Below are 23,435 nucleotides of genomic sequence, written 5' to 3' on the forward strand. Positions count from 1 at the left end.
TAAAACATTTATAATTGAAAATGAGACAGTCACTAGCTTGTGGACATTTGATTTGAATATGTTTTTCATCCCTTGCCCCTGTATCATTACAATAGTTCCATATTTTCCTCAAAATCATTTGCAATTTGTTCCCATTCTTCTCTGCTTGCGGGTACCTGTAAATAAAATTAATGTATGTCTAAAACAGTATGTAATTAATGGTTTTAATTTGGCATGAAACAGAGGCTCAATATGCTTCCCAAGATGAGACTGAAGTTGCTTACAATGAGTCACAGCCCCAGCAACTTGAGCAGCCACCCAGAAAGAAAAGAAAAGTATCAACAGATTTTCTTCTAGAGGTCAACAGAATGTTGCAGGCAGTGGCTGATATGAGCAAGAACCTGTCCCAGCCTGACTGATAAGACAGGTACAGTGCCTTTGCCACCAACGTTGGGGCTGAGGTGTGGGAGATGGATAATGTGGGTTTCCACAAGGACCACTATGTATGCCACCAATCAGGTGTTGGAGGGCAAATGTGATATGCTGCAGGTGGCTTCAAACCCACCATCATAGGCAGAGCCTTCCACTTCTATCTCTACATCTGGATACATCCAGGCAGCTTTTCCACTAGCCAGAATAGAGGAGGAAGACACACTGTAATATAAATGATTTTTTTCTTAGCTCTCCATACTTTGTCTATTTTTGAGTTTCAGATGCTTCAAGCTAAAAAGTGTGTCATCTGTTTCATACATTTCCATTAATTTTGTAGGTTACTGGAACACTAATTGTATCATTTACATTGTTCAAAAATAAACATAGTTTCTTAAAGCCCATAAAGTTTACTAAACCTTTATTTATCTCCAGGTATTCCTCCAACATTGCTTCATAAATTGCTTCACGTGTTTCTGGAACTATTTTGGTTAATATGCACTGTGGTATTTGAGGGTTGTATTTTAAGCTGAAGTAGCTCTCTCCTGTAGCACAAAATCAGTGTTACTGTGAGCCTGCCTTCTGCAGATACAGCATTTCTCAAGAGAGTATTCTGCTTTGTAATATGATAAACCACTTCACTGAGCAAATACTGTATTCGCATCCATTTGCAACAAGTCATTTATATAAAACTTGACATCCTCTACTTGCAGCTCCCATAGCAAAGTTTTCTGAATGCTTTTATCATCTCAATGTTACACCTGCAGCTCCATCTAAGTATGTTTCCTTTTCTTCTGTTGCTTCTCTACCAAATGCACACACAGTGTCGTTGTGGTACAAGCAACTACAGCACATAATAACAAGTTGTTGTAATCTGCCATCTTGATCTTCGACGAAACATACAATGATCAGTCAGAACATTATGATCACCTACTTAATAGCCGGTATGCCTACCTATGGCATGGATAACAGCGACAACGTGTTGTGGCATGGAAGCAATCATGCCTTGGTAGGTCGCTGGAGGGAGCCAGCACCACATCCATACACACGAGTTACCTAATTCATCCCAGATGTGTTCGATTTGGTTCAACTTGGGGGGCCAGCACATCAATTGGAACTCACCACTGTGTTCCTCGAACCACTCCATCACACTCCTGGCCTTGTGAGATAATGCATTATCTTGCTGAAAAATGCCATTGTCATCGCGAAACATGATCGTCGTGAAGGGGTTTACAAGATCTACAACCAGTGTAAGATACTCCTTGATTGTGCTGGTGCCTTGCATGAGCTCCACTGGGCACATGGACGCCCACATGAATGTTCCCCAGAGCATAACGGAGCTACTTGCACGATGAAGAAGGTATTGGGCTTCATCAGAATACACAACACTTTGCCAATGTCCAGTGCCAATGGTCATGTTCTAATGGGTCATCCTCCTCTAACAGTACCTTTATGTAAACACACACACACACACACACACACACACACACACACACACACACACAAAAATAATGATACCATGTATACTATTGATTCTTATATAGGTGAACTTTCTTGGCTGTTTATCTGAATGAACTTCATATGATTTTGTATACAATGTGTCATGTTTTAGGCTACAATATGTAAAAAGAAATCAGTTTGTTAATACTCTGTACATGCAGTTAAAATTACTCTTCTTTTAAAAATATTGTAATTATGAAATTTCTGGTATACTTAAAATTCATATTAAATTTAATTCTGGACTCATTCATAAAATAATTATATAAATTAGTAAAGATTCTTTTTGTGCCAAAAAAGTTTGTAAACTCTTTGGAGCATTGTTAGTGCCGCAGAAAGTTAGGAGTGGTGGGCATGCCTCAGATGGAATTGGATGTGTTTTTGATTGTCCCACTAATTATGTAATTTGTGGTGTGGTAAAATATTCCGGAGGTAAAATAGTCCCCCATTCGGATCTCCGGGCGGGGACTACTCAAGAGGATGTCATTATCAGGAGAAAGAAAACTGGCCTTCTACAGATCGGAGCGTGGAATGTTATATCCCTTAATCAGGCAGATAGGTTAGAAAATTTAAAAAGGGAAATGGATAGTTTAAAGTTAGATATGGTGGGAATTAGTGAAGTTCGGTGGCAGGAGGAACAAGATTTCTGGTCAGGTGACTACAGGGTTATAAACACAAAATCAAATAGGGGTAACACAGGAGTAGGTTTAATAATGAATAGGAAAATAGGAATGCGGGTAAGCTACTACAAAAAGCATAGTGAATGCATTATTGTGGCCAAGATAGATACGAAGCCCACACCTACTACAGTAGTACAAGTTTATATGCCAACTAGCTCTGCAAATGACGAAGAAATTGAAGAAATGTATGATGAAATAAAAGAAATTATTCAGATAGTGAAGGGAGATGAAAATTTAATAGTCATGGGTGACTGGAATTCGAGTGTAGGAAAAGGGAGAGAAGGAAACGTAGTAGGTGGATATGGATTGGGGATAAGAAATGAAAGAGGAAGCCGCCTGGTAGAATTTTGCACAGAGCACAACTTAATCATAGCTAACACTTGGTTTAAGAATCATGAAAGAAGGCTGTATACATGGAAGAACCCAGGACATACTAAAAGGTATCAGATAGATTATATAATGGTAAGACAGAGATTTAGGAACCAGGTTTTAAATTGTAAGACATTTCCAGGGGCAGATGTGGACTCTGACCACAATCTATTGGTTATGACCTGTAGATTAAAACTGAAGAAACTGCAAAAAGGTGGGAATTTAAGGAGATGGGACCTGGATAAACTGAAAGAATTAGAGGTTGTACAGAGTTTCAGGGAGAGCATAAGGCAACAATTGACATGAATGGGGGGAAAGACAAACAGTAGAAGAAGAATGGGTAGCTTTGAGGGATGAAGTAGTGAAGGCAGCAGGGGATCAAGCAGGTAAAAAGACGAGGTCTAGTAGAAATCCTTGGGTAACAGAAGAAATATTGAATTTTATTGATGAAAGGAGAAAATATAAAAATGCAATAAATGAAACAGGCAAAAAGGAATACAAACGTCTCAAAAATGAGATCGACAGGAAGTGCGGCTAAGCAGGGATGGCTAGAGGACAAATGTAAGGATGTAGAGGCTTATCTCACTAGGGGAAAGATAGGTACTGCCTACAGGAAAATTAAAGAGACCTTTGGAGATAAGAGAACCACTTGTATGAACATCAAGAGCTCAGATGGAAACCCAGTTCTAAGCAAAGCAGGGAAAGCAGAAAGGTGGAAGGAGGATATAGAGGGTCTACAGAAGGGCGATATACTTGAGGACAATATTATGGAAATAGAAGAGAATGTAGGTGAAGATGAAATGGGAGATACGATACTGCCTGAAGAGTTTGACAGAGCACTGAAAGACCTCAGTCGAAACAAGGCCCCCGGAGTAGACAACATTCCATTGGAACTACTGACGGCCTTGGGAGAGCCAGTCCTGACAAAATTCTACCATCTGGTGAGTGAGATGTGTGAAACAAGCGAAATTCCCTAATACTTAGAGAAGAATATAATAATTCCAATCCCAAAGAAAGCAGGTGTTGACAGATGTGAAAATTACCGAACTATCAGTTTAATAAGCCACAGCTGCAAAATACTAACACAAATTCTTTACATACGAATGGAAAAACTAGTAGAAGCCGACCTCGGGGATGATCAGTTTGGATTCCGTAGAAATACTGTAACATGTGAGGCAATACTGACTTTATGACCTATCTTAGAAGAAAGATTAAGGAAAGGCAATCTACGTTTCTAGCATGTGTAGACTTAGAGAAAGCTTTTGACAATGTTGACTGGAATACTCTCTTTCAAATTCTAAGGGTGGCAGGGATAAAATACAGGGAGCGAAAGGCTATTTACAATTTGTACAGAGACCAGACGGCAGTTATAAGAGTCGAGGGACATGAAAGGTAAGCAGTGGTTCGGAAGGGAGTAAGACAGGGTTGTAGCCTGTCCCCGATGTTATTCAATCTGTATATTGAGCAAGCAGTAAAGGAAACAAAGGAAAAATTCGGAGTAGGTATTACAATTCATGGAGAAGAAATGAACACTTTGAGGTTTGCCGATGACATTGTAATTCTGTCAGAGACAGCAAAGCACTTGGAAGAGCAGTTGAATGGAATGGACAGTGTCTTGAGAGGAGTACATAAGATGAACATCAACAAAAGCAAAACGAGGGTAATGGAATGTAGTAGAATTCAGTCGTGTGATGCTGAGGGAATTAGATTAGGAAATGAGACCCTTAAAGTAGTAAAGGAATTTTGCTATTTGGGGAGCAAAATAACTGATGATGGTTGAAGTAGAGAGGATATAAAATGTAGACTGGCAATGGCAAGGAAAGCGTTTCTGAAGAAGAGAAATTTGTTAACGTCGAGTATAGATTTAAGTGTCAGGAAGTCTTTTCTGAAAGTATTTGTATGGAGTGTAGCCATGTATGGAAGTGAAACATGGACGATAAATAGTTTGGACAAGAAGAGAATAGAAGCTTTCGAAATGTGGTGCTACAGAAGAATGCTGAAGATTAGATGGGTAGATGACATAACTAATGAAGTATTGAATAGGATTGGGGAGAAGAGAAGTTTGTGGCACAACTTGACCAGAAGAAGGGATTGGTTGGTAGGACATGTTCTGAGGCATCAAGGGATCGCCAATTTAGTACTGGAGGGCAGCGTGGAGGGTAAAAATCGTAGAGGGAGACCAAGAGATGAATACACTAAGCAGATTCAGAAGGATGTAGGTTGCAGTAGGTACTGGGAGATGAAGAAGCTTGCACAGGATAGAGTAGCATAGAGAGCTGCATCAAACCAGTCTCAGGACTGAAGACCACCACAACAACAACAACAACAACAACAACAACAACGTGGTGTGGTAAAAATGGAGATTGTGAAGTCATTGGGGTATAGAAGAATGGGATAAAATAAAAAGATATTCATAGCAAGAGACAAGTCTTCATCATTTATTTCATCTTCAGGAACCTGTTAAATCATAATTACAGCCTCAAGAATGTACCCTAGACACAACAAGACTTGGAGCCAACAACAAGAAGATAATGAAGATAAGTAAAAAGTTTTTCTTTTGTATATCTTACGCCTCTTGAAGCTTTCAAAATTTGTGCAAAGACAGAGAATTTTAATAGTGATGTGTGGGAGGGTAAGATTACAATGTGCCCATTTCAGTTGTAGTTGCCATTGTCATGCTCTTAACATTGGCACAAGCTTGCATTGTCGGCTGTTAAGAGTGTTCAGTGCACTTTGTTTTCAGCCACACTTTGTACTTAGATTGTATGTCTCTACACATGGGCAGTAGGCTCACTGATACTACACGCACTGTGCGTGTGTCTGACTAACAGTCATTCCTCGCCAGGTGACGCTGCTATCACCTGGATGGGTTTATATCAACAGCAGGTCAATGGTCATAATGTTCTGATTGATCAGTGTCTGACGGCAGTGTAATACCACTTTTTAGCTCCATGTCAAAGATGTTTGTCCAAGAAATTTTGCGATATTTGATTATATTTCTTTGTCAAAGAAATATGGTAATGTAATAACAGCCTAAGAATTAAGTAATAAAAAGAAAGGAAGACTTGAATTTAATGTAACACCAATATGTACATCATTGCAGATAGATCAAAGCTCAGTTGGACAATGATGGTGGAAAGAAACCACTGGCACCATATTGAAGAAACCAGCCAAGCAGTCCCCTGTAGTAATTAATGGAAACCTATATTAGGATGGTCTGATTGTGGTATATTCCTGTTCTATCTCTACAATGTATAGCAGTGTGCAAATTAATTGGAACAAGATGATTAAACTTCAACTGTGCACATTTATTACTATATTTGTATAATATAGTTAGTTGTTTAATGAATATTAATAACTAATGTGCCCTCCTTTTACTTTAAAGAGCTTCTGAGTGCATTGTGGCAGATTAGAGCAAACGTTTTGTAGTTCACCATCATGAAACCATGCTTTTACCACATTTACTAATACGCATTCTTTTGTTTATCAGACCACTTTATTAAAACACATTTTCACAATATCCCACAAATTCTCAATGGGATTTAAGTCTGGTTAATAGTCAGGACACTCAAGTAAGCTAATGTCATTTTCTTCCATGAAAGGCTTGAGTGCTTTAGAAGTGTGACATGAGGCTAGATCATGGTGAAATGTTTCCCCACCATCTGCAACGGTCTGTAGCAATGGCACAATCCTGTTCATGAGGATTTCTATGTAATTGACTAAATTCATCATGCCATCAAGTGAAACTAGTGCCCCAGGGCCACTTGCCGTCAAGAAATCCCAATATATTTTTTGGGAGGGTGTTTTACAGCCTGTTCAAGGTGCTCAGCTGTCACTGTCTCACAGCTGCTTTGCTTGACAACTTTTGCTCTGCATCCTTGAACAACAAAATTGCATGTTTCCAGTCACTGGATGTCCAATATTTAGATATTTTGGCTCATGCCAACCGTTGTTTCTTCATGGCAGCTGTTAACAACTGCTTCTTTATTGGTTTTCAAATCTTCCGCTCACAATCAAAAAGACTATGTCATACCGTTCAAGAGCCAATTTCAACCCCAGTGGCCAATAAATCCCTCTGGAGGTCCTTACTTGTCATGGGAGAATGAATTCTACCATTTCTAAATAGAGTTTTGTCATTCCTAGAGGTAATTTTTCATTTTCATCCACATCTGCCACACCAGTAACAGAGGCAATGCCTCTTATAGTCTAGATATGTGTTCATGAAGAGCAACCATTTTTGCCCGTTTCTTCAGTAAAATGTCCATTTCAACACATTCCTTGTAAAATAAGAGCTTGTCACATTAAATTTGCACACTACTGTAAATAGAGTACCACTGCAGTGGCATGCAATTTTGTCATATGATGAATGGTTGGAGGCCGTGGCTGTTATTTGTAAATAAATGTTGATGGTGTTGGGACAGCAACCAGCCACAAATTTACTTTCACTTTCTTTATTCAAAGGGTACCATTACCGGTTTTGAATCATGATTCACCTTCAGACGGTTTACATGCTTTCCCTATAACATGTGGAGTGTTTTTTACAGATTAATTGTTATGAAATTTCAGTTTGGAGTGTTTGTTTTCACTGCAGTTGTATGTAACAGAGATAAAAAAAAAATACCACGAAAACGAAATATATCATAAAGACTTTAACCAAACCAAAAATAATAGTCTTAAATTAACAAAAAGGGGACTATCTACTTTGAACAAAAGGCAACAGGCAACTTACGAATTCGAGTAATTACTGACAATTTTCAAACTGTGCTTGAGAAATATATGCTACATTATGGACCTCACATTATGCATGAGTGTGGTTATAGTGAATGCCAGATAATCAATTCTGATTACAAGTATACACACATCTCACAGAACAGTACTATATAAGACAATGTTGTCCTAAAACGGTACACCAATTAGAAGAACTGCAAACTGCAGACTGAACTGCAAACTGCAGACAACCCAAACTTCTTTATAAATCATTTTTTTCAATAAGAACTTCACACTGGCAAGTTCCAACTTGTCTTTATAATAGCAAGACAGAGGTTTCAAAGCCACATTTTACATTGTAAGACATTTCCAGGCACAGGCGTGGCCTTTGGCCAAAATTTATTGGTTATGAACTGCAAATTAAAACTTGAGAAACTGCAAAAAGGAAGAAAATTATGGATATGAGACCTGGATAAATTAAAGAAATAAAATGTTGTTGAGAATTTCAGAGTATTAAGCAATGTTCACTGAAGCAGAGGAAAGAGTGCAATAGAAGACGGATATATTGAGAGGAATTAATAAGTAACGTAACACACCTTTTCTGAAAGTGGTTGGTTTTATTCAGGATTCCAATACACCATATTATTCCCCACTCTTTTGGCTACAAAACCTATTTCTCAACATAATCTCTGTTAAATGTGACAGCATTGCACCACCTTACAGGGAGGGTATGTATGTCTCCAAGGCATCACTCTACTGGCCAACGTCAGAGCCAACATCTTGCTGCATCAGTAACCTCCCCATCATCCACGTACTGCTGCCCACAGAGTGCAGCCTTCATCGAACCAAAAAGACAGAAGATAGAAGATGTAACTGGACTTTAGGTTGGATGAGGAAGAACAGTCCAATGAAGTTTGTAAGCTCCTCTCGGGTGTGCAGACTTGTGTGAGGCCTTGTATTGTTATGGAGAAGGAGAAGTTAATTTGCATTTTTGTGGCAACAAACACCCTGGAGTCATTTCTTAAATTTCCTAAGAGTAGTGCAATATACCATGTGGGACAGCATCAAATAGAATAACCCCTTCAGAGTCCCAGACAAATGTCATCATAACTTTACCAGCTGAGGATGTGGCTTTGAACTTTGGAGGAGATATGATGTGGTGCCACTCAATGAATTGCCATTTTATTTCTGGTTCAAAGTGATGAATCCAAATTTCATTTCCTTTGACAATGTTCATTGTCACAAACAGCCTCAAACATGCAAGAAATTCCACACAGATGGTCCTTTGTTGCTCTTTATGGTCTTCTGTTAGGCAGCGTGGAACCAAGTGGGCCCACACCTTTCTGTAGCCCAGTTGGTGGACGAGTGTGTCAGTGCTACCAATAGAGACATCCAGTTGAGCAGCAAGATATTTGTTTGTGATCCATTGAACACCTCTAACAAGAATGTCTGCACATTCCAACACTGCAAGTGTCACAGTTATGTGTGGCCAACCTGCACATGGGAGATTGGACAGGTTTGTGCACCCCTGTTGCGATGACGACAGACGTCTTGTCCAATGAATTGTGCTTTTGTTCATTGCAGAGTCTTCACAGACATTCTACAAGCGCCCATGAACACCTGTAATGCTCTGGTTTTCTGCTGAAAGAAGCTCAATGGTAGCTCTCTGCTTGGAATGCACCTCCGTTAAAAATGCCATTTTGAAGGCTACATATAATGCCACCATATATCAGAATGTCATAAAACTATAGGGGCTGAGGCGGAAATATTCCACAACAACAAATTTCACACTATTTCAACTAAAACTGCCGAGGAAAAAAATGTGTTGCATTAGTTATTGAATGACTCTCATAATTTTGTGAATTGAAATACAGAAGGCAGCAGAGGATCACATATGTAGAAAGACACTGCCTAGAAGAAATTCCTACATAACACACATGATACTGAATTTAACTGATGAAAAGAGAAAATATAAAAATGCAGCAAATTAGGCAGGTGAAAGGGAGTACAGATTTCTAAAATATGGGACTGGTGGAATATGCAAAATGGTTAAACAGTGATGGCTACAGAGCAAATAAAAGGCTGCAGAAACACGCATAACTAAGGGAAAGATAAATGCATCTTACAAGAAATTTAGAAAGTCTTTCAGAAAAAAAGAGAAATAGCTGTATGAATATTAAGGGTTCAGAGGGCAGGAAAGTACAAAGCAAAGAAGGGAAAGCTAAAAGGTTGAAGGAACTTACAGAGCATCTATATAAAGGAAACAAAATTGAGCTTGAGAACAATGTTTTATGAAGAGAAGAGGAATTATGAGAAGATGAGATGGCTGATGTGATACTGCAAGATGAATTTGATATAGTACTGAGAGATGTAAGTGGAAACAAAGCACTTGGAGCAGATGACAAGTTATTAAGATCCTTGGGAGAGCCGGCTATGGAAAAATTATTCCACTTGATGTGCAAGATGTATGAGACAGGTGAAATACCCTCAGATTTCATGAAGAAGATAGCAATGCAGAATCTAAAGAAGGCAGATGCTGGCAAGGGTAAACACAACCGAACCATCAGTTTAATAAGTCATGGTTGCACAGTACTGGTTCAGATTATTTATAGAAGAATGGAAAAACTGGCAGGAGTCAACCTCAGGGAAGATCAGTTTGGATTCCAGAGAATTGTAGTGACATGTTGGCAGTAATAATCAAATGGCTTGTCCTAGAAGACAGCTGAAAAAAGGCAAACCTATGTTGATAGCATTTGTAGATTTACAGAAAGCTTTTGTCAGTGTTGTCTGGATTACACACTTTGAATTTTTTACAGTAGCAACAGGTTACTTACAATTTGTACAGGAACCAGATTTCAGTTATATGAACCGAAAGCTCCAAGAGGGAAGTCATAGTTGAGAAAATAGTGAGACACGGTTGTAGATTACCCTGATGTTATTCAGTCTTTACACTGAGCAAGCTATGATGGAAACCAAGGAGAAATTTGGAAAAGGAATTAAAATTCAGTGAGAATAAATACAAACTTCGAGCTTTGCCAATGGCAGTGTAATTCAGTCAGAGACGGCAAAGGACTTCGAAGAACAGTTGAATGAAATTAATAGTGTCGTCAAAACAGATTATAAAAAGAACATTACAAAAGTAAAACCAGAAGAATGGAATGTAGTCAAATTGAATCAGGTAATGCAGATGAAATAACTCAGGAAATAAGACAGTAAATGTAGGAGATGTGTTTTACTATTTGGGAAACAAAATAACTGATGATGGCCACAGTAGAGGCAAGAAAAGCATTTCTGCAAAAAAGGAATTTGATGACATCAGATCTTAGGAGCTCTTTTCGGAACTTATCTGTGGTGCAGCTTTCTATGGAAGTGAAATGTGGATGATAAGCAATTCACGTAAGAAGAGAACAGAATATTTTGAAACACAGTGCTGTAAAAGAATGATTAAGAACATATCTGAAATGTTGTCTCAAACAACTATTTCAGTGCAAAACACTAAAATTGATGTGTTTCAAAGGTCAAGTTTTCATCTTCAGAAATGTTGTGCAAAAAAATCTAATACTAGTCAAGACAAAATAAATAAGAATAGTAAAATACTGAATTTGAGATGAATAGATTGAATAACAAATGAGGAGACACTGAAGTGAATTGGGAAAAAAAGAAATTTAAGGCACAATTTGAGTAAAATAAGGGAGCAATTAAAGGGACATGTCCTGAGTCATTAAAGAATAGTCAATTTGGTAATGGAAGGAAGTGGGGGAAGGGGGGTAAAAATTGTGGGAGTAGGCCAACACATGAATACAGTACAAAGGCTCAAAAGGATGTGGGTTCTGATAGTTATGCAAAGATGAAAAGGCTTGCACAGGATAGAGTAACATGGTGAGCTGCATCAAACCAATCTTCAGATTGAAGACCACAACAACAACAACAACGAGTCAGTCTATAGTTTTGTAGCCATGAATTTTAACACACATTTTTCATTTGTTGTTTGTAGTGCAACTAACAGGTTTCATTGGTGGTTTTAGGTTCATTCCTTCAATGCATAAGATTAAGACAGCCTCATACTTGCCAGATAGCAATAGACAGTTACTAAAAATGCTGGTTTTCATAATCACATAAACAAGATCTGTAGTAAAGGGATAATGACAAGACAGAAATGAGAGAGGAATCCAGTTAATTTCTGAATGGTTACATTTTCTCCCATTCCTTCTCATATTTCAAAAGTAAAGACAGTTGGATACTGAGAACTAGTATCTTTGTCATATTTTATTCATGTCCCTAGTGCACTGCGACCTTGTAGAAAGAATTTTTTCACCTTTTCCATTTGACTGCAGTTTCATTTCACAGACCTTTTACTCCAGGAGCATTCTTGTGACTTAGAACTTTCAGCACTCTTGTCAAATTCTTCTTGAAGTATCATATCTCCCACCTCATCTTCATCTACTTCATATTCCCTTTCCATAAAATGCCTTCAAGTTCATTTCCCATGTATATCCCCTCCATGTAATCCATCCATTTTTGAGCTTTCCCTTCTTTGCTTAGTACTGGTTTTCCATCTGAGTTCTTGACAGCCATACAGCTGCTTCTCTTTTCTCCATAGGCCTCTTTAATTTTTTCAGGCAGTATCTATCTTCCTGCTATTTATAAATGCTTCTACAGACTTTCTTTTGCCTCTAGCCATTCCACCTCAGCCATTTTGCATTTTCTGTCAATCTCATTTTCTAGACATCCGTATTCCCTTTCATATGCTTCATTTGCTGCATTTTTGCACATTCTCCTTTCATCAATTAAATTTAATGTCTACTGTGACAGCCAAGGGTTTCTGCTAGGGCTTTTATGATATCTGTTCATGTTCTGCCATATTCCTTTCCGTTTTTCAATCAAACATTGTCTAATTCTTCCTTTGAAATTCTCAACAACCTTTGGTTCTTACAACTTATTGTGGTCCCATCTCCTTAATTCCCTACTTATTTGAAATTTCTTCAGTTATAACCTGCAATCCATAACCAATAAATTAAGTCAGAGTCCACATCTGCCCCCAGAAACATCTTGTAGTTTAAAATATAGTTCTGAAACTTCTGTCTTACTATTATATAATCAAAACTAGGTCTCTTACCCATATCCAACCATTTTTCATGATCCTTAAATCAAGTTTCAGTGAATATTAAATTATGCTACGTACAAAAATCTACCATGCAGCTTCTTCTTTCATTCCTTTCCTCCAGCCCACATTCTCCCACTATTTTAACTTCTGTCTCTTTACCTACTACCAAATACTAGTTTCCACCACAATTTAATTTTCATCTCCCTTAACTAATCTCCCTTAACTTAATCTCATTATACATTGTTTCAATCTCTTCATAATCTGCAGAGGTAGTTGTCATATAAACTAATACTACTGTGGTGTTTGTTCGCTTCTTGTCTATCTTGACACAATAGTGTGTTCCCTATGCTGTTTAATAGCTTATCTGGTTTCCTGTTTTCTTATTCAGACCTCCTCCTGTATCATCCCTATTTGATTTTGTCTTTATAAGCCTGTTCTCATTCAACCAGGCGTCCTGTTAATCTTGCCACTGAACTTCACTAATTATAACTATATATATCTTCAACCCATCCATATCCCTTTTTAAATTTTCTAACCTACCTGCCCAATTAAGGGATCTAACATTCCATGCTAGAACCTGTAGAATGCCAGTTTTGTTTTTCTGGATGATGATATCCTTGTGAGGAGTCCACACCTGGAGATCCAAATGAAGGACTATTATATCTCTGGAATATTTTACCTAAGAATGTGTCATCATCGTTTAACCATACAGTAGAGCTGCATGCCCTCCGGAAAAATAATGGCTTTAGTTTCCTCTTGGTTTTCACTGTCTGCAGTACTGTCACAGCAAAGCCATGTTGGCTAATGTTGCAAGGTCAAATCAGTCAATCAGCAGCTACTGAAAATTCTGCAGCCTCTCTTCAGGAACCACATTTGTCTGGACTCCCCTCGGATACTCCCCTGTTATCACTGCACCTACAGGACACTACCTACATTGCTGAGGCATGCAAGCAACCCCATCTCAGCAATTTCCATGGTTAATTGAGGTGTATGGCAAGATACAGATCAAAAAATGTACTGTGTTTTAAAGAAGTAATTGCACAATATTCTGCAAAGACTATTACACACACTATTCTCCTTTTTGATGCTGCAATTCACATCCTAGTCCTCTGGTAACATAGAGAACTTACAAATGTGAAATAGAGGCTGCTGAGAAAACATAAACTTGAATTATATGCATGAATACAAAAAAAATGAAACCACACTCATTTATATCCAAAATACTGTCAATTATCTACTAGGAGCTACTGAAACTATTTACAGCAATGATTTTGCTTTCCACAGCCTGGACATTTAACCCACACACAATATCCAGTTGATGTCAGGTGAGATGGAGTTGCTGTTGAATTCCCAAGTTTCAACAGTAATAGTTTCCTATTAGGTAACTGCCATGGAACCAGATTAAGACCATTCTGTATAGTATGTGATGTATCTTGCACGACTATGAACAAGCAACTGAAATACTAGTGAAACACTGCTGATACTTCTGGAGCTCCAAGTCCAAGATACAGCTCAATATTTCAGATGAGACTTACAAAACAAAGCCCTTTGTCAACACTCACCATTTTGTAATTGGATGTGGTTATTTCACAATCTGCAATAAACTGATAATTCTACAATATTAATTAATAAAATTTTAGAATTTTAAATAGTATGTTAGTTTCTTACTGAGTTACAAAAAAGTTTCAGCAACTTACCTACTCCATACAATGATGGCCAGTGTTTGCCATCTTTAACAGTTGTGTTGATATCTCCAACACATGCAAGTGTGACATTAACCTTTTCAGGATGTTTATGGAAGGTTACTGCATAAATATAAAGAGAAAAAGGAATTACACATTAACGCTCTGAAAGGTCTTAAATGACTTTAGTATACTTTGTATGAATAATTATCCTCTCAACTCTAGTAATGGGAACATGACAATATTGTACATTTTAAATAGTATACCGCATAAGGCAAACAAATGGACAACTTTACATCAGCATTTTATCAATACCAGCAACACAGTCATTAAAAAACCAACATTTATATGATTACAGCTTCCCTTTTTTTAAACCACTCCATTTTCTCCAATCATGACACAGGAAATCGAAATTAGGCTCAAAAGTACCTACAACTTTCCTTTGTAAGCTCAGGTTGCCCTCCAATCAGTGCCTCTGGGTGCAGACATGGTGCGGTGGTGGCAGAAGCATGGTGTCAAGCATCCATCCAGGGCATGCACTAGTACCACAGCTGATGCTAGATGTGGCTCTCTGCTGGCGTGCCAAAAGGCTGGTCCCAGGCCTTGTTGAATTGAAACTTACTGTCCCTATTTATTAGTCCATCACGCAGTCAGGTCTCTACAGCTTCTTTGAGAATGCAATCCCAGGAAGTGTTGGATTGTTGCAACAACTTGATGCTGTCATAATTCATGGTATGTCTGTGGGAGATGCATTACTTTGCCACAGTGGACTTTCTCAACTGAACATTGTCTGTTTGGCATTTATGCTCAGTGGATCTCTCCTGTACTGTTCAGATAGTCTGGCCTACATACATTTTGCCACACTGGCAAGGGATGCGGTAGACTCCCAGTTTCTGAAATACTAGGTCATCTTTGACTAATCCTAATAAGGTTTTTATAATGGGAATGCATCAGTAAAAATTGGAAAAATATTCTGGGAATAAAATGTCATATGTGTGTTCTGCCCACAGGCCAAGATGGAAACCTTATTAAGATCAGTCGAGGATGACCTGGGACTCTGGAAACTGAAAGTCTACCACATCCCTTGCCAGTGTGGCAAAATGTAAGTAGGCCAGACTATACAGACAGTACAGGAGAGATGTACAGAGCACAAATGCCACACAGACACTGTTCAGCTGACTAAGTCTGCTGTGGCAGAACACTGCATCTCCCATGGACATACGATGAATTATGACAACACCAAATTGTTGCAATAATCCAACACCTTCTGAGATTGTATTCTCAAAGGAGCTGGAGAGATCATGATGGGCTAATAAATAAGAACAGCGGGTTTCAATTAAGCAAGACCTGGGTCCCAGCCTTGAGCATGTTGAGACCACAGCGACAGTCTATGTGGAGGTCTTCTGTCACTACAACAGAAGAGGGCTAAGAAGATTTGTCGCCACACCAGCAGAGAGCCATGTCCAGCACCAGCTGTGGTATGACTGAAGTCCCTGGACCAATGTCCAAAGTTGTGCTTCCCCCACCAGCACACCAGGTCCACTGGCTGGAGGGAGCAGAAGAGGGGATTGGGGGATTTTTTTGGGGGGGGGGGGGGGGGGGAGGATGTAAAGATGGTGCCCAGCAAACATAACGCAGTCATCAGAAATGTCTGAACATGGCAAGAAGTCAGCTTGCCGAAATATCATGCCATTTAGATGATGCCACGAGACTGAATACTTGAGAACTATTCACGGGTCAATGATGTCACATTGGCACCGAATTTCCCCAAAATTGTTTACAACACAATCATGGATGTGTCACACTTTGGGAGGTTGTCACAGCTCTCATTACATACTTCTCACACCTTTTCTTGATGGAAGTGTGACAAAGGTCAGAACATTTGATGCCCAGTCTTGCAATTTTCTAATGGTTGGCTGAGAAAAACATTTCAGAAACATCACTGTTCTGAATAAAAATGAAAAAGCCCCAGAAGGTGTCATAAAGGGCATGAATGAACCACTCCTTCCCTTGGAGTGTCCATTCTGACACATTTCACAGTACACAATGACAATTTTGCAGGTGATGTGCAACACAGCAATATTCTTGATAATCTTTAACACTGCTAACACCTCGCCCTCCCCTAAGGGCACCGAGGGGCTACAATCCCATTGAACATGATCACACACCTTAAGAATGTTAGGTTTCTGCTCTGGTATGCACAGTAATACCACTAGGGACAATTAAATACTATTCAACGAAATCTGAACACGAGTCCTCATTTTTCATGCCCTCATGCGGTGTGTACCCAGTGGAGTGCGACAGAGACATGCATGTGATTGAAATGGCAAAGGGTCCTCTAACACCTCCCCCCCCCCCCCCCCTCCCTCACACCAGTTCGTCAACACTTGCAGTGCCACCAACACACCTTTGTTGAGTGCTTTAAAAATGTCCCTGTGCAAATTCACCCATCCACCAGTTACTAGGTGCTGGCAGGACAGGAAAATCTTTTGACATCTCTCAGATTTTGCATGCAGCCGGCAAGCATTACTGCAGCAGTGTAGGACCACTCAGCTCTTTTGTGTTGGTGCACAAGCCTCTTTCTGCAGATAGCTCTTAAATGGTGAGCTGCATTTCTTTGTTATGTTGTCTCATTATTTTCAGTGTATGGTAAGGATTCTGTGAATAACAACATTTGTTGTAAGTTCTGCCTCATATCAGCACAGAGGAACTGGAATGTTTGTTTTGTTTTACAGAATAATGGTACCAAGACAGCCATCTTCTACTGGCATTAGCCCAGCTGTTGCTCTGTCTGCAGATGGCAGGTGACAGTGATGCATTGCAAACATGCTAGACGTGTCACAGAGTGCGGTAGTTAGGGTTTGTTGCAATGACATCAGAAGACAGATGCAACTACACTACGTCCAGGTCAGAGCCACCGCCATTGCACTATACCATGTGACGATCGCAGTATTGGGTGATAGGTAGCCTGGGACCGATTAGCGACAGCACACACTCTAGCCAATCATCATGCTGCTGCTATTGGTCAATTTGGTAATGGTTGTGGGAACTGTGCATTCATTTGTGCAAGTCAATGAAGGTGCCCACCTTGACACGTGTACATCATGTCACCAGGTTGCAGTTCACAAGACAGCATGTGCAATGGGGCATGGGGCATTGGATTCGGGTGCTCTTCAGAGATGAGTCACACTTTTCCATGGAGGGCCATGATGACAGGATCTGTGATTGGCATCACAGTGTTGAGGCAAGGAATCATCTAGATGTCATTTCCCCACAGAACGCATTCATGGGCAGATCTGTCATGATATGGGACACACCTAGCTAAATAGGAAAATGCCCTTTGTTGTCATGCCACCTTCAGCATTCAGCACTCAGTGCTACCAGGATGAGACACTGGAGCTGTATGTCATTCTGAAGGCTGCAGCATTAGGACCACACTTCACAATGATGCAGGACAATGCTTACCCTCACATCACCCAGGTTATCCAAGATTATGTCAAAATAGCAAGCCTCTTGGTGATGGAATGGCTGCCAACAGCCTCAACTTAACCCAACTGAACGTGTTTGGGTTTTCATGGACCAAAGACTAAGGCACATGTATCTCCAGCCTGGAACACATTAGAAATTGGCCTCTGTGTTAGAAACATTTGGAACAACAGTTGCCGAAACCAGGCTGTCATTAATACTAGAGGTGGTACTACGTGTTACTGAAAATTCATTTAGATCATTAAACAAAATCACTGAAATCAGAATGTGTATCCTTCTTTGTCCTAAAAATGGTGTGACCATGCATCAGAATAAAACAGTTCATTGATGCTATGCTGCTGCACTAGCACTTGCTGGCCTCATGTGAAATCTGAGGGGTGTCGAAAGAGTTGCCCACCAGCTGATGCCTACGACTTGGTGAATGGGTGTAATTGTACAGAGACTTTTTAAGGCACCCAATAATAGCACACAGGAGGTACCAAGTGTGTTGCCGAAATGGAGTGGTCTTGAGATATCCTTTGCTATTTTGCTGACAAGTGTGTCAATGTTGCACCCCACATATCACATGTGGGTGCAAAAAAAAAAAAAAGGAGGGTTGTAAATGCATAAAATACCACTTTCTGCTTTGGATCAAGTTAACACTTCATCAAATGAATCTGAATGGTCCCTAGTGGTTCCATCCTGTATACCACAGCAAAATTAGCAGTCATGCTATACTCCAAAAGAGGTGAAATGTTCAATAAGGTTGCAGCCCCATGTCATCACTGTCAAAGGTTATCAAAAACATCATCCACCTGCACGTCACACTGAAAATGTTCGTTTTTGACTGCAAAATGTGTGAAAATGAATGTCCCAAGGGAAGAGAGTGTTTCATTCATGCCCTTTATGATACCTCCTGAGGCATTCTAGTGTCGATTCTGAGCAGTGGTGTGTCTGAAATATATTCCTCCGCCATACTTGACAAAACTAGATGAGTACAACACTGAGCATTGGGGTTCTGAGCTCGGGCACAAAGGCACCAAGAGATGAGGTGAGACATGGGTAATGGGAGGGTTGACAACTTTGCCATGGTATGGTTCATCCACAGAAAAAATAGGCAGAATTGTGATGAGATGTGGTGCCAATGTGACCTCATTAATCCATCTCACACATGACATGAACTTCTGAGCTCTGGTCTTTTTTTTGCAGGTGTAACAACTTACTGTTTGAAGTAGTGCCAAGTTCAAGGGTGACATTGCTGGGCATCTAGTTTTGTGCAATAGCAGAGGAAGGTAGCAATCATCACAAAGGGAGAAAATGACATCACAAAGTGAGAAAATGACAGGGTCTACAAAAGAGAGAGATCCTATAATTTTGTTCGACAGTTTATTTTGTATTAAGTGGAAGGGGTAGAAGCAAGTACATGTACTACACTATTAAAAAGAGACAGGGGGCACTGTAAAAGCTAGTTCATTGTTGTTGCTGCAGTCTTCAGTCTGATGACTGGTTCAACGCAGTTCTCCATGCTACTCTATCCTGTGCAAGACTCTTCATCTCCAAGTAACTACTGCAACCTACACCCTTCTGCATCTGCTTACTGCATTCATCTGTTGGTCTTCCTATGTGATTTGTACCCCCCTACTTCCCTCTAGTACTAAATTAGTGTTCCCTTGATGCCTCAGAATATGTCCTACCAACCAATCCCTTCTTCTAGTTAGGTTGTGCCACAAATTTCTTTTCTCCCCAGTTCTATTTTGTTCCTCTTCATTAGTTATGTGTTCTGTGCATTTAATCATCAGTATTCTTCTGTAGCACAACATTTAAAAAGCTTTCATTCTCTTCTTGTCTAAACTGTTTATAATACACATTCACTTCCATACATGGCTATACTCCATACAAATACTTTCAGAAAAGACTTTCTGACAATTAAATCTATACTCAATGTTAGCAAATTTCTCTTCATAAGAAATACTTTTCTTGCCATTTTATATCCTCTCTACTTTGATCATCATCTATTATTTTGCTGCCCAAATAGCAAAACTCATGTAGTACTTTAAGTGTCTCGTTTCCTAATGTAATTCCCTCTGTCTTTCAAGACACTGCCATTTCCATTAAACAGCTCTTCCAGGTCCTTTGCTGTCACTGACAAAATTGCAATTTCATCAGAAAACTTCAATCTTCTTTTTTCTTCTTCTCCCTAGGCTATAACTTCTACTTCAGATATCTCTTTTGTTACCTTTGCTCCTTGGTCAATATACAGATCAAATAACATGAACTATAGTCTGCAACTCTGTCTTACTCCCTTCTCTTGCCTTTCAAGATCCACTCTAATAACTGCCATCTGTATTTTGTACAAACTGCAAATAGCCTTTTGCTCCCTATATTTTACCCATACCACCTTTAGAATTTGAAAGAGAGTATTCCAGTCAATACTGTAAAAGCTTTGCCTAAGTCTATAAATGCTATAAATGTAGGTTTGCCTTTCCTTAACTTATCTTCTATGAGACGTTGTAGGGTCAGTATTGCCTTGCATATTCCTACTTTTCTCCAGAATCCAAACTGATCTTCCCTGAGGTCAGCTTCAACCAGTTTTTCCATTCTTCTGCAAAGCGTTTGTGTTAGTATTTTGCAACTGTGACTTATTAAAGTTATCGTTTGGTAATTTTCACTGAAATTATTATATTACTTTTGAAGTGAGGGTATTTTGCCTGTTTCAAACATCTTGCTCAGCAGATGGAAGAATTCTGTTATGACTCGGTCTCCTGAGGCTATCAGTACTTCTAACGGAATGTTGTCTACTCTCGGGGCCTAGTTTCAACTTAGGTCTTTCAGGGCTCTGTCATTACCTCACATGGTATCGGATCTCCCATCTCATCTTTTATGTCCTCTTCCATTTCCATAATATTGTCCTCAAGTACATCACCCTTGTTTAGACCCTCTACATACTCCTTCCACCTTCCTACTTTCCCTTCTTTGCTTAGGACTGGTTTCCATCTGAGCACTTGATGTTCATACAGATGTTTCTCTTTTCTCCAAAGGCTTTCCTGTACCTGGCATCTATCTTTCCCCTAGTGATATATGCTTCTAAAACCTTACCTTTGTCCTCTGACCATTCTTGCTTGGCCAATTTACACTTCCTGTCACTCTCATTTTTTAGACATTTGTATTCCCTTTTGCTTGCTTCATTTAATACATTTTATATTTTCTCCTTTCATCAATTAAATTCAATAACTACTGTGTTACCCAAGGATTTCAACTAGCCCTCATCTTTTTACCTAATTGATCCTCTGCTGCCTTCACCATTTCATCTCTGAATGCTACACATTCTTCTTCTACTGCATTCCTTCCCCTTTTCTTGTCAATTGTTCCCTAATGCTCCTCTGAAACTCTCAACAAACTTTGCTTCTTTCAGTTTATCCAGCACCCATCTCTTTAAATTCCTACTTTTTTTGTAGTTTCTTGAGTTTTTATCTACAGTTTATAACCAATAAATTGTGGTCAGAGTCTACATCTGCCCTTGGAAATGCCTTACAATTTAAAATCCAGTTCCAAAATCTCTGTCTTGCCATTATATAATCAACTGGAGACCTTCTGGTGTCTCCACATCCCTCCCATGTATACAACCTTCTTTCATAATTCTGAAAGCAACTGTTAGCTATGATTAAATTATGCCCTGTGCAAAATTCTACCAGGCGGCTTCCTCTTTCATTCCTTTCCCCCAGACTATATTCACATACTATTTTTCCTTCTATCCCTTTTCCTACTGTTGAATTCCAGTCCCTCATGACTATTAAATTTTCATCTCCCTTAACTTTCTCAATAATTTCTTTTCTCTCATCACACATTCTTTCAATTTCTTCATCTGCGGGTTCACACATAAACTTGTACTACTGTGGTGGGTGTGGGCTACATGTTTATCTTGGCTGCATAATGTGTTCACTATGGTGTTGATAGTAGATTATCCATATCCCTATTTTTTGTTCATTATTAAACCTAATCCTGCATTATCCATGATTTTGCATTTATAGCCCTGTATTCACACAACTAGAAGTCCTGGCACCAAACTTCAGTAACTCCCATTATATCTATCTTTAACCTATCCATATCCTTTTTCAAATTTTGTAACCTACCTGCCCAAATAAGGGATCTGACATTCCGGAATCTCTGATCCATAGAACACCAGTTTTATTTCTTCTGACAAAGACGTCCTCTTGCGTAGTCCCCATCCAGAGATTCGAATGGGGGGGCCGTTTTATCACTGGAATATTTTACACAACAGGATGTGATCATCATTTAACAATATAGTAGAGCTGCATGCCTTCAGGAAAAATTATGACTGTAGTTTCCCCTTGCTCTCAGCTGTTCGCACTGCCAGCATGTCAAGGCTGTTTTGGTTGATGTTATATGATCAGATCAGTCAATCATCCAAACTGTTGCCCCTACACCCTCTGAAAAGGCTGCCACCCCTCGTCATGAAAGCTAGTTCATATGTCGCATATATTTTTAATAATTACTTTCTAAAAAGAGGTGAGAAAATTGCTGCAAATAGTTCAGAAGATCATCATGACTCTAATAAGTTAAAGTTCATATGAGGTGGATATATGTCCAATAGCACACTAAGAAGTTGTGGGCCTATAACATGTAAGGTATCATTAATTTAAGGTGTTCTCCCAGACAAATTGAAAAATGCCTTTGTTACGCCTATCAATATGAACGGTAACACCATAGACATGAATAACTAATGCCCACTGTCTCTTCTCACACCTTTTTCTCAAATTTTTGAGAGGGCAATGTACTACATGGTTGTTGCCCACTTTTTAATAATAGGATAGTAAACCAATCATAGTTGAGATTTCAAAAAGGGCCATTCTACAGTGTTAGCTATTTATAAATTTACTGAGAACATCAAAAAATGTTTCAATGATAAAGTATGATAAGCTAGGATCTCCTGTGAGTTATTGGAGGCATTTGATTTTGTCAGTCATAACATTTTATTTAGCAAAGTTAAGTTTTTATAGAACATAACAATATTATGAGAAGGATAGTTGCTATTCATCATATAGCGGAAACACTGAGTCGCAGTTGGGCACAACGACAAAAAAGCTTTCAGCCAACAAGGCCTTCTTCAGAGAGAGAGCACGCATGCGCGTGCGCGTGCACACACACACACACACACACACACACACACACACACACACACATGATGGCAGTCTCTGGGTGCTGACGCCACACTGCCTATCTGCGATTCAGCCTCTCCGCTATATATGGTGAGTAGCAAGTACGCTTTTCATAACACTGTTACATTCCTTCCTGAATTTTCCTTTGTTGTTTCTATGGACTGCATAGTTCAGCACATGCCTGGTTTAGTACTTATTTAAGAAACAGAAGTGCAGAAAGTTACTCTAAGTAGTTCAAGTAATATACTTCAGTTCTGCTACTTCTGCCACAAGAGTAACTGCCAATTTTGGGCATACAGAAAGTAAAAATTAACATACATTGCAGGTTCTCATTCACTGGTTTCCT

General features: G+C 39.2%; 1 protein-coding gene across 3 annotated transcripts in view; it reads right to left on the minus strand.

The window, feature by feature from the left end:
- LOC126334572 (protein N-terminal asparagine amidohydrolase-like) overlaps nucleotides 1-23,435 on the minus strand; it is a 133,221-nt gene that overhangs the window by 35,117 nt on the left and 74,669 nt on the right. For all 3 annotated transcript variants that reach the window (XR_007564757.1, XM_049996956.1, XM_049996955.1), the window contains exon 5: nucleotides 14,463-14,570. Coding sequence is in view for 2 of the 3 variants with exons in the window: in XM_049996956.1 (XP_049852913.1) it covers nucleotides 14,463-14,570 (108 nt within the window). In the remaining variant the exon portion in view is untranslated. The remainder of the gene's footprint in view (nucleotides 1-14,462; nucleotides 14,571-23,435) is intronic.

The sequence above is a fragment of the Schistocerca gregaria genome, chromosome 2, assembly GCF_023897955.1.
Source record: "Schistocerca gregaria isolate iqSchGreg1 chromosome 2, iqSchGreg1.2, whole genome shotgun sequence".
NCBI classification, from domain to species: Eukaryota; Metazoa; Arthropoda; class Insecta; order Orthoptera; family Acrididae; genus Schistocerca; species Schistocerca gregaria.